The 12,306-nt window shown below is 53.0% G+C and overlaps 3 protein-coding genes across 3 annotated transcripts; all 3 read left to right on the forward strand.

Moving 5' to 3' along the window:
• The first annotated feature begins 1,086 nt into the window (after positions 1–1,086).
• Positions 1,087–1,608, forward strand: LOC109736980 (uncharacterized). The gene has a single exon (XM_020296198.1). The coding sequence runs from the start codon at positions 1,087–1,089 to the stop codon at positions 1,606–1,608; it is 522 nt and encodes a 173-aa protein (XP_020151787.1).
• Positions 1,609–6,599: 4,991 nt separating this feature from the next.
• Positions 6,600–8,272, forward strand: LOC109736979 (uncharacterized protein At5g01610-like). Its single transcript, XM_020296196.1, has 4 exons — positions 6,600–6,774; positions 7,605–7,642; positions 7,727–7,781; positions 7,902–8,272. Exons 1-4 carry the CDS (start codon positions 6,600–6,602, stop codon positions 8,270–8,272), a joined length of 639 nt encoding a protein of 212 aa, XP_020151785.1.
• Positions 8,273–10,254: 1,982 nt separating this feature from the next.
• Positions 10,255–11,016, forward strand: LOC141042900 (uncharacterized). The gene has a single exon (XM_073511813.1). The coding sequence runs from the start codon at positions 10,255–10,257 to the stop codon at positions 11,014–11,016; it is 762 nt and encodes a 253-aa protein (XP_073367914.1).
• The last annotated feature ends 1,290 nt before the right edge of the window (positions 11,017–12,306 follow it).

Genomic DNA, 12,306 nt, shown 5'->3' on the forward strand with positions numbered 1-12,306 from the left:
CTCTTCTGACTTCATCTCCAAGTCCTACGTGTGTCTTCTGGTCCAAGAAAAATCATCGCGAAAGTTTTATTCTGTTTGGACTCCGTTTGATATTTCTTTTTTGTAAAACTCAAAAACAAGGAAAAAACAGAAACTGGCACTAGGCTTTAGGTTAATAAGTTAGTCCAAAAATAATATAAATTAGCATATTAATGCATATAAAACATCCAAAACAGATAATTAAATAGCATGGAACAATCCAACATTATAGATACGTTGGAGACGTATCTCCTGGCCGGTACAACCGCCCATGAAGCACCCCAAGGTTTTCCCGGAGCAGAGGCGGTACAACCGCCCGGGGGCAGCGGTACAACCGTTTGGCATGTACCTGGGAGCAGAAACCCCAGGGTATCACCCCTGGAGCGGTGGTTGTGTCGGTTGAGCTGGCCAGGTGGTACAACCGCCCAAACGAGCGGTACAACCACTTGGAAAGTAAACCACTAGTTTGGAAGGAAATGGGGACCTCTCTCTCCTCTAACAGAAGGGAGCAGTGGGTGAAGAGAGATGTGTACGCGCAATGATTCACCCAATACCTTCCGATGTGGATTCCCTCTTAATAGTACGGGTTTCCTATGACCAAAGAAATAAGAGCATCTCCACTTGCGCACCCAACAGGCACCCCAGGGCAAGTTTTTTAGCGCCGGTGCCAAAAAAACCAGTCGCGCCCCCTGGACGCCGAACTCCGCCCGCTCAGCCCATATTTTGGCTTGGCGATCCCAGACCGAACCCAGCGCACTGGGGGTGCTTGAGGGCTCCGGCGAAAGGAAAAACCGCGCTTGGGTCACCACTGTCAGGCGAAAAATCATCTTGCACGTCCAGATCCCCCCCCCGTGCACGCCCTACCGCTAGCGTGCCGATCTCGGCGCCGCCTACCTACCCACCGCCGCTAGAAAGGCTATTCCCCCACCGGAAAAGAGAGGGTTCACCGCGGCAGCCTTCGACCCGCTCCTGGGCGAGCTTTCCGGTGCTCCGGCCACGTGGGAGGGGATACCGACGGCTGCGCGCCTACCACTCCTGCCAGGTGTTCGGCGATTTGTCTGCTCGGCAATGGACTCGGACGACGAGGAGGCGTTCGCGGCACTGCTGGAGGAGGAAGCTGATGCCGACGCCCAGGATGAAGAGCACCTCATGGTCCTTACCGCTCTGGCCGGCCTGTTCGCGAGCAATGCGAAGCCACGGCGAGGTGGCTCGGCGCCGGGCCGGCTGAAGGCAAAGCAGAGGCATCGACTGGAAGGCTATTGCTTGCTCTATGCCGACTACTTCGCCGACGCTCGACTCCACGGCGAGAAAGTATTTCGGCGCTGTTGTCGGATGAGCCGGAAGCTCTTCCTTAGGATTGTGAATTCCATCCATGAGTTCGATAGCTACTTCAAGTGCAAGAAGGATTGCATCGGCACACTTGGATTCACCTCACTCCAGAAGTGCATGACAGCTATGAGGATGCTAGCATACGGAGCTCCCGGTGACTCATCGAAAGACTATAGACGCATGGCCGAGTCCACGACCATTGACTGTTTGTACAAGTTTTGCAGGGCAGTGGTGGTAGTGTTTGAACCACAATACTTGTGATCACCCAATGCCGAAGACACTGCTCGGATCCTAGCACAGAATGCAGCAAGAGAATTTCCTGGGATGCTTGGAAGCATCGACTGCATGCATTGGGCATGAAAAACTGTCTATTTGCTTGGCAGGGGATGTACAAAGGCGTGAAAGGAGCTTGCAGTGTGGTACTTGAGGCAGAGGCCACACAGAAGCTCTGGATTTGGCACTCCTTCTTTGGTATGCTAGGAACTCACAATGACATCAACGTACTGCAGTGCTCGAATGTCTTCGCCAAGCTTGTTGAAGGTCATGCTCCTCCGGTGAACTTCGAGGTCAATGGGCGCCACTACAACAAGGGATACTACCTAGCAGATGGCATCTATTTGAGATGGTCCACATTTGTGAAGACTATCTCAAACCATGTGCCAGGAGGCAAGAACTCCTACTTTGCCAAGTGCTAGGAGGCTTGCAGGAAGGATGTCGAGCGGGCATTTGGTGTGCTCCAATCTCGATTTGCTGTTGTCCGGTACCCCGCTCAGACCTGGTCGAAAAATCAAATGTGGGAGGTCATGACTTGTTGTGTCATCTTGCACAACATGATCATCGAGAGCGAGCAGGAAAAGCGAGTGTTTGGCACTGAACCATATTACAGGCAGGGTCCTCTTGCCCCAGTTGATCACCAGTTACCGGTAACCTGAACTACCTTCCTCAATATGCGTCAGGAGATCCGAGACCCACAGGTGCATCAACAACTACAGCACGTTCTGGTGGAGCACCCATGGAGGCTGAAGGGCAACGCCTAGCTCAACGTGTGATGAAATATGAGTTTTTATTTATTGAACTATTTAATTTGTATTGATTTGTATTGATTTGTGTGATGAACTATGTGATAAAAATAGCTTCTGTTGAATTTGTGGCGAAGCACGCCGAATATGGGCTTAAATCGGTCCAATTTGCGCCGAAAGTGGGCCAATTTACGCCGAAAGTGGGCCGAAATCGGCGGCCGGGAACCCGAGCCCCCCCCCATGCTGACTTTTTCACCGGCGCGCCCCCAGACGGCGCTATTTCAAGCCCCTGGGGGGCCGAACAGCTGGAGATGCTCTAAACACGTAGAGAACATCGTCTTCGATCTTTTCCGTCTGGAGGGAATGCCTAATCGTCTTGTACCCAACATAGAGTACTTGAAGAACTTGGCACACGATTAGACCACAAGGTGAGTTATCATCATCACCAAAACACAAAAGCGGGAAATGCCCTAACAGGGTGTTTGCGTCCATTTGCATACACTGAAAGAATGGGCGCCTTAAGTGCCGTTTAGGAATTGCCCTTATTTTTTCCTTTTTATTTTTCAGCTTGCAAATAGTTTTTGTATTAGTGAATATTTGTTTAAATCAGAAACTTATTTAAAGTTTGTGAAAATCTTTTGAAATTATTAATATTTTTAAAAATTTGGAACATTTCCTTAAATCATGACTTTTTCTGAATTCATGATTTTTTCCAAATTCGTGATTGTTTTCTTAAAGTTGTGGAACAAATTTTGAACTTTGCTAACATTTTTTAAATCAATCACCTTTTGTTGAAATTTGGGAATAATTGAAATTCATGAACTTTTTTATTGAATTTCATGAATATTTATTTGAATTTGTGAACATTTTTAAAAATTTGGAACGTTTTTTCAAATCCGTGAGTGTTTTCTGAAAATCTGGGGGCGCCCCGCCCGGGCACATGGGCTGGCCTGTCCACGTCAAATCGAAGCCAGCAAGCGTGGGTCCAACAAGGAGGAGGCTCCCCCTCCCTTGTCGCCTCTCAACTCTCTGAAAACCAACACACACGAGAGATTTTGCGCAGCGATAAAACTGAGCTGCTTTTCTGTTTTCCTTCCTTTTATTCCTCAACAGAAGTAAACGTGCCGCGGATCCTGCGCCCCGACTGGATCGTGCCATCCCATGATCGAGCACTCGGTCCACGGCGCCCTACGATCGCTCCGCGGATCGCACAGAACGCGTCTCGCGGGAGCAGCTAACTAACCTGACGAAAGACACTAACTGAAACTTTAACTGAAGAAAGCTAACGCGAGTCTGAAACTGAAAACGGCATGCTAGCTATCCTAGCTTATTGTGCAACAAACTCCCCCTAAGCTAGGGTGGCTGGCACCTGATGACTCCAACACGATCGCGCATCTCCTGGAACTGAATCCGTCCGAGAGCTTTCGTGAGGATGTCGGCGAGCTGGTCACCAGTTCGCACGTACTGGACGTCGATGCTGCTGTTGTCGACGCACTGTCGAAGGAAGTGATATCGCAGCTCAATGTGCTTGCTCCTATCATGGAAGACAGGATTCTTGCTCAGCGCTATCGCTGACTTGTTGTCGATGCAGAGCTTGGTGGCGCCGTCGACGCGCCCGAGCAGCCGCCTGAGCCAGATTGCCTGGCACGTGGCTCCCGCTGCGGCGACGTACTCTGCCTCACACGAGGAGAGCACGACGATCTTTTGCTTGGCAGATTGCCATGACACCGGGCTGCCTCCGAGGAAGAAGATGGTTCCGCTGGTGCTCTTGAGATCATCCACGTCCCCTCCAAGATCTGAGTCGCTATACCCGACGAGTTCCGTGCCGCGTGCTTGCCGAGTGTAGCAACATCCCAGCTGGCGCGTGCCGGCGATGTATCTCAGCAGCTGCTTCACGGCGGCCCAGTGTTCGCTTGTCGGCTCCTCCATGAACCTGCTGACGTAGCCAACGGCGTAGGTGATGTCCGGTCGAGTGTGGGTGAGGTAGCGGAGGCTCCCCACCACACTCCTGAAATGCGTGCCGTCCACGCGCTCCCCGCCGGCCTTCCGGCTTAGCTTGAGCCGTGGCTGCATCGGAGTGGCCACGGGATGGCAATCCTCCATGCCGGCTTTCTCCAGTAGCTTGCCGGCGTAGGACGACTGCGCGATGAAGATTTGCCCCGGCCGCTGAGTCACTTCGATGCCGAGGTAGTAACTCAGCAAGCCTAAGTCACTCATCTTGAAGAGAGACATCATCTCCTGCTTGAACTCCACGACAGCCGTTGTGGATGCACCAGTGACGATCAGGTCGTCCACGTATACGCCGACAAGGAGACGGCCACCGGCTCCGGTGCGAGTGTACACGGCGTGCTCGGACGGACACTTCTCAAAGCCGAGGGCATGGAGACTGCTGCCAAGTTTTGCATACCAGGCCCGCGACGCTTGACGCAGTCCGTAGAGTGCTTTGTGTAGCCGGAGCACCTTGTTCGCTGCACTGGTGAGTTCGAAACCGGGGGGCTGCACCACATATACCTCCTCCTCAAGTTCGCCGTTGAGAAAGGCTGACTTGACATCAAGGTGGTGCACCTCCCAGCGCTCCTGTGCCGCTACGGCGAGAAGTACGCGTACGGAGTCGAGCCGAGCCACCGGCGCAAACACTTCCTCGAAGTCAATGCCGGCGCGCTACACAAAGCCCTTCGCCACGAGGCGAGCCTTGTGCTTGATCACCTCGCCGGCGGCGTTCCGCTTCTCCTTGAAGACCCACTTCAATCCAATAGGCTGATGACCTGTTGGCAAATCACACAGGGACCAAGTCTGGTTAGACTCGATGCACGCCATTTCCTCCATCATCGCCGCCCGCCATGCCGCATGGGGCTCGGCCTCTGCGAACGTCGCCGGCTCTCCTTCGGGCAGCAGGAGCAGGTGCTCTGCCCTCCGCCCTTGGCCGCGTCGTGCGCGAGCACATCATCCATGCGACGGAAACGGTGCACGGCGTCGGGGTTGTCGTCGTCGTCGAACATGTCCAGCTCGAAGGGCGGCGGGGTCGCGTACTGCACGTCCTGCCAGACTGGATGGGCAGGTGGCGCGCTTCCCGTCGCTGGTGAATCTGCTGCAGAGTTGTCGTGGGTGGGTGTCGCCGTGGTAGGAGCGGGCGACCCCGCAGCAGCTCCGGGCGGCGCCGATGGCGACGGGCTGACAAGCGCAGCGCTGTCCCCCTCATGGTCACCATATGAGGCGAAGTCGACGATGAACGTGCCGCCCGTGCCTGTTGCCTCGCCACTCCAGTCCCAGCTCGCGTTTTCGTCGAACACGACGTCGCGGGACACATGCACGCGGCGACTCGTCGGGTCGTAGACCCTATACGCCTTGGTGCCAGGCTCATAGCCGATGAGCACCATGGGCGTGCTTCGATTGTCCAGTTTCTTGAGGTTGGGCTGCGCGCTCTTGACGTGAGCCACACACCCAAAAACTCGCAGGTGACTCACCTCCGGTTTCTTGCCGTGCCAGAGCTCGTACGGGGTTGCGCCGTCCACGCTGCGAGTGAACGCGCGGTTCAGGAGATAGACGGCCGTAGTCACCGCCTCTCCCCAGAAGTAGTCCGGCATGCCCTTGGCCTTCATCATGCTCCTCGCCATGCCCACCACCGTCTGATTGCGCCTCTCGACAATGCCGTTCTGCTGCGGCGAGTACAGCGCTGTGAGGTGACGTTGAACTCCGGTGGCGGCGAAGTGCTCGGCCAGTGACGAGGACGTGAACTCTCCGCCGCGGTCAGTGCGCAGCGTGCCCAGCTTGCATCGTGCCTCCACCTCAGGACGCGCCTGGAACCTCTTGATGGCGATGCCTGCCTCATCCTTGCTAGACAGCAGGGTGAGCCACATATAGCGACTGTGGTCGTCCACCAGAAGCAGGAAGTAGCGCCGCCCTCCTGGTGTTGCTGGCGTGATTGCCCCGCACAGGTCTGCGTGAACGAAGTCGAGAGGAGTCTCCGCTCTGAACTTGGCCGCCTGGGGAAATGGCGCTCGGCGTTGTTTGCCGGCGAGGCACGCCTGGCAGAGCTCCCCCGAAGACTCAATGCCCGGCAGCCCCTGCACCATACTTGCCCGCGCCATCCGCTGCAGTGCGTCGACGTGCAGGTGACCGAAGCAGGCGTGCCAGCGCCATGACACGCTGTCCGGGCGCGTGGCAAGACAAGCCGGACGAACAGGGTGGATGTGAACCTTGTACAAATGATTTTGGGACCGTTTTACCTTGAAGATGAGGGCGCTGCGTCGATCGCGGACAGTGAGGACGCCGTGGCGCGTGTTGATGTCGCAGCCGTTCTCGTCGAGATGCCCGAGGCTGGCGACACTGCTCCAGAGCACCACCCGCACCACCAAGTCGGCCGGCGACGTGGACCCGGCGCTCGTGCTCAGCTCCACCGACGCGGAATGTACCTGGCTTCCTCACCCGCTCCTCCCAATCGACACAGGAGCAGCTGGATGAGCATGCTCGCGTCCGTGGTGGGCCGGAGCTCACCTGCTCTCCTCCCATGCACATAAGATGTTTGATGAAATGCCAAAGAGAGTGAGAGGAGGAAGAAGAAGGTTGATGTGGGCCCCACCTGTCATAACGGTTAACCTGACGGTCAAAACAAACGTAGTTGACTTTGCCGCCATGTCAGCCTTGACGGGTGGGTTCTGCCTGTCATAAACACGTTTAAATCGTCTAAACTGGGCATTTTTCAAAAGTGGTAGTTTTTAGTCACAAAATTAAAAAAATTGGTAGTTATCAGTCATTTTTTTGAATGCGGTAGTTCAATGGGACGGGAACCCCTAATGTAGTAGTTTTTTGTCAAATACCTCCCCTGTTGTATCCGATGGGATTAATCAGCTCAAGCTGCCCTCTGAAATACCCTCCTTGCATTGGTAGCCCATATGTGTAGGGCCTTTACTTGCAGGATGAAGAACGGTCTGACTTGAGATAGATCAGAGCTATTGTGTATTTGTGTTCTGTGTTGTCATTTACTCCCTCGGTTTCTAAATATAAATTTTTCTAGAGATTCCAATATGAACTACATAGGGAGCAAAATGAATGAATCTACACTCTAAACTATGTCTATATACATCCATATATAGTTTATATTAAAATCTCTAGAAAAATTTATATTTAGGAACGGAAGGAGTAGAATGTTGTTGTCCTGTTATGGATGCCGACCTCACCTCCCTGACCATGCAGCATTCGAGTGAATAAAGCCTTGCATAAATATCTTGGTTCCATAAGATTCTGTGTTGGGTGGCTTTTGCTTGCTATGTCTCCAGGTAATGGGAACTAGTAAGGAGTTCCTTTTTCTTTCTTGTGTGCTGAGTTGCTGACTCCATAAACCATTTGCTATTTTGATTCAGAGTATATCAAGCAGCATGGGAGATGGAGCCAAATGGATGGTCAACAAAATAAAAGGTAAGGTACCCTTCCCTAGCTTTGCTAATCCTGGTTCAAAAGGCACACTACGCATGATTTCATCTCCCTCGGTCTGTGTGGCCATGCGAGCAAGAAAGTAACCAACCATTTTGGTTTCAGGAAAAATGCAGAAACCATTGCCTCAACTCCTAAAGGAATACGACCTTCCAATGGGCCTCTTCCCACAAGACGCGACCAATTACGAGTTCGACGAGGAGACAAAGAAGCTCACGGTGCATATCGCGTCGGCGTGCGAGGTTGGCTACAAGGATTCGTTGGTGCTCCGGTTCTTCACCTGCGTGACCGGCAAACTCAACAAGGGGAAGCTGTCGGAGGTGGAGGGCATCAAGACCAAGATCCTCATCTGGATAAAGGTGACCGCCGTCAGGACGGAAGCCTCCAAGGTGCATTTCTGCGCAGGCTTGAACAAGACCCGGAATCGCGACGCCTACGAGGTTGTCAGGGACGGTGTTTCAATAGACAAGTTCTAGATTAATTCAGCGCAACTCTGTGTGAAAAGCTTGTATACCACTGTGATGTGATGATGTTCGTCTGTCCTGTGCATAAGAGAAAACAGATTTGTTAATAAAAAAGTGAAATTTATTCTAGGTGAACCGGCGAAATCTGATTGATTCCGACAGAGATTAGACACGGTCATCGGGTCATGTATGATGATTATTTCAAGGCACACATCTGCCTGGGTTTGGGTCCACCACGCGTTGAAACGCTACGGGCGACTGACAGGCGATTGCTAGGCGATCTGCTGCCAGCGCTAGGGTTAGGGTTTTGGCGGCGGGGGTGGTGTGGTTTACGGTGGTGTCTAGGGCGGCAACTGCGCCTCCCTCGACGCGGACTGGTGTAGCCTCTCTCCCCTACGCGGCGCTGCCATGGGGGAGAAGGCGAAGGAGAAATCTGCGGTGACACCGGCGGCAAAGGCGAACCCGGTGGCGACAGCGACCCCGGGGAAAGCAGCAAGCGGGGGATCCTCAGAGTCCCCGATCACGTGCAAAACGCCAGATCCCGCTGCAAGCCTCTCTACGAGACTGGGAGGTATGGTGATGTTAGACAAGGAGGCGGAGGGTTTCGTCTTCGAGGAACCAGATCAGATCTTGCCCAAGAACTTGAAGTGGTCGGTGGTTGGGAAAGCTTTCTCTCCGCGACCCCTCAACAGGACGGTGCTAGAGAAAACGATGCATAAGGCTTGGGGGCTCCATCATGAGGCAAGGTTCCGAGACATGGGCGACAACATCTTCGTTGTCCACTTTGGGAGTGAAGGGGACTGGAAGCATGCTATGAACAGTGGACCATGGTAATATGATTTCAATGTGCTGGCGTTGAAGGAATATGAGAGCAATGGGAAATTGGCTTGGTGAAGTTGTGAAAGTGGATGTCGATAAAGATGGGATGGCCAGAGGAAACCAACTGCAGGTTAGAGCTAGGATTTCACTTTTTGAACCCCTGGTCCATGGTTTCGTCCTCAAGACCTCTCAGGAGGATAAAGTGGGCACCTGGTTTGATTTTCATTATGAAAAGGTTCCACACTTCTGCTTTGAGTGTGGAAGATTGGTGCATGTGAATGGATGCTGCGAGCCTCCTGTAAATAAAGCGGAGCAATGGGGGGCTGAGAGCCTCACCAGGTAGGAGCACTGGCTCTAAGAACGAGACCAAGGGAGGAAAGAACAACATCACGACTAGCAACAGTTTTATGAGTTCACAATCGGATGGAAATAACAGGGAGCAGGACGGCCATGCTCGCGGACGGGATGCTCCAGTGAAACGCAACCTGAACGCCGAATTTGATCGACCGGTGAATGCACGCACTGGCGGGCAGAATCGAGTAGAGAGGGGTAGTTGACTCCCCCAGCAAGGACAGGTATAGAAGAGAATGGCCAGAAGAAAGACATCTCGGGCATGAGATAGAAAGGAAGAAAGAGAGAGATCTGAGGGAAAAGCTCAAGGAACGTCAGAGGCAGAGGGATGTCGAACGTGAGCAGAATCATGTGCGAGGCCAATGGGAGCGAGGCTCATCCAGCAGAGGTGGAGATGGCAGATATGGATATCACCCACACTACCCTACAGAGAGGAGGAGGGGGCACTATGTCAGGAAACCTAGGCAGGATCATGAGGAGAGGAGACGGAGGGAAGACAATCCCCATGGTGCTCCTAATTCAAGAAAGAGGAGGCCGAGACAGATGTGGGTGCCCAAAGGGGAGGGTGACAAGCAGGATGGTGATGAATCCTTTATCCGAGACACGAGACAGAAGACTTCCTCCGTGTTTGATCGCATCGAAGAGCAGGTCGATTTATCGGCGGACCCTGCCAGGGAGCAGGGCCACCGGGAGCGATGATCATTTTGGCCTGGAACTGCCGGGGGTTGGGGTTGGACTCGGCAGTAGGCGAACTACGGGACCTGATTAGGTCATACAACCCAGCGGTGGTGTTCTTATCAGAAACTAAAAAGAGATCAGGGGCGATGGATAGGCTTAAGTGGAGCTTGGGGTTCAGTAAAGGGGTAGCGGTGGATTGTAAGGGAAAGAGTGGAGGACTAGCGCTGTGGTGGAGGGATCATGTTGAAGTAACAGTGAGGCCGTGGTGCCAGTATTACACCGATGCGGCGATCGTGTGTGATGGTGCCTCCTTTAGATTCACTGGAATCTATGGGGAGCCCTGCATCGACAAAAGAACGAAGACGTGGGAGATTTTGCGATATCTTAGTGCCCAAGACAACCTCCCATGGCTATGTGCGGGAGATTTCAATGAAGCTCTTAAACAGGATGAACAGCAGGGTAGTAACCCAAGACCTAGGAGACAAATGGAGCTCTTTGAAGACTGCTTGTCCGACTGCGGGCTGGCGGATCTCGGTTTCTCAGGGTACCCGTTTACGTGGGATAACAAGAGGGAGCATGGAGATAATATTCAGGTACGGCTGGACAGGGCGACGTGTAATGGTGACTTTGCGCATTTATTCCCGTCTGTCGAAGCGCAACATGTGATGACTGAAGAATCAGACCATCAAGCGCTAATCATTAAAGCGTTGGTGATGGCGGGGGAATCTCGTGCGCGGGGACATAGATCCTTTATGTACGGGGCAGCATGGGCGAGGCATGAGGATTACGAGGCCATGGTAGCCGCTACATGGGGGGTGGCTCATGCAGCCAATCAGCATGAAGGGCGACTTGCAACAACGTTTAACAGTTTAAAGGCGGCGACGAGATCCATGCAAGAGTGGAGTTGAAAGGTTTTTGGTTCCATAAAGAGGCAAATTGCGCACCTTAAGGCACATTTGGTGGATGCGAAAGAGAGGGCCGCCCGTACGGGATATAGACAGGAGATAAAGGAGATTGAAGACCAACTGCATGAGCTTTACGAGAGGGAAGAGGTGTATTACAAGCAACGATCGAGGGTAGATTGGTTAACGAAGGGGGACCAAAATACAAAGTACTTTCAAAACCGAGCCTCACACCAAAAAAGAAAGAACACAGTCAAGGTGCTAAGGAGAGAAAATGGGACGGAGTGCATGGACGATGATGGGATGAGGAAGATGGCCGCTCAGTTCTATGCCCACCTCTTCGCTTCTGAGGGTGCGTCGAATGGGGAGAGGGTTCTGCAACACATTCAAGGAGCAGTGACTGATGAGATGAATGCAAAACTTGGGGCTCCTTTCACCGATGACGAGATCGAGCAGGCCCTCTTCCAAATGGGGCCCACTAAAGCATCGGGACCGGACGGCCTCCCGGCCATGTTCTACCAACGCCACTGGGCGCTGGTGAAGGAGGATGTGTGTGGTGCAGTTCGTGATTTCCTCGCGGGGACGGCGGCTCCAAATGGCTTCAACGACACGATTATTGTGATGATTCCGAAAGTGAAGGCGCCGGAGCTGCTGGCGCAGTTCCGCCCCATCAGCCTATGCAACGTGCTTTATAAGATTGCGGCGAAGGCACTGGCCAATCTCCTCAAGGTGGTTCTTCCGTTCATGATCTCAGAGCAGAGTGCATTCGTGCTAGGCAGGCTTATAACGGATAACGTTCTGGTAGTGTATGTATGTGTGCATGCAATTAGGAAAAGGAAGAGGAGGAAACCTATGTGTGCTGTCAAACTGGACATGATGAAGGCTTACGACCGGGTGGAGTGGGACTTCCTAGAACAAATGATGCTGAAATTTGGCTTCTCCGATCACTGGACAGAGATGGTTATGAGGTGCGTGAAAACAGCGACGTTCTCGGTGAAGTTAAATGGGGGCCTATCCGAAAGATTTCATCCCACCAGAGGGCTCCGGCAGGGAGATCCTCTCTCCCCGTATCTTTTCCTGTTTTGTGTAGAAGGCTTCTCTGCATTGCTGAAAGATGCTCAGAGGGAGAAGAACATCAAGGGGGTCTCTTTTGGGAGTGGTGGACCAACTGTCACTCATTTGCTCTTCGCTGACGACAGTGTAGTCTTTGTGGAGGGATCAAGAGAGAACTTCGAGGCTTTGCGCCATATACTGCTGGATTATGAGGTGGCCTCGGGTCAAAAAGTTAACCTACAA

Source organism: Aegilops tauschii, chromosome 3, assembly GCF_002575655.3.
Source record: "Aegilops tauschii subsp. strangulata cultivar AL8/78 chromosome 3, Aet v6.0, whole genome shotgun sequence".
NCBI classification, from domain to species: Eukaryota; Viridiplantae; Streptophyta; class Magnoliopsida; order Poales; family Poaceae; genus Aegilops; species Aegilops tauschii.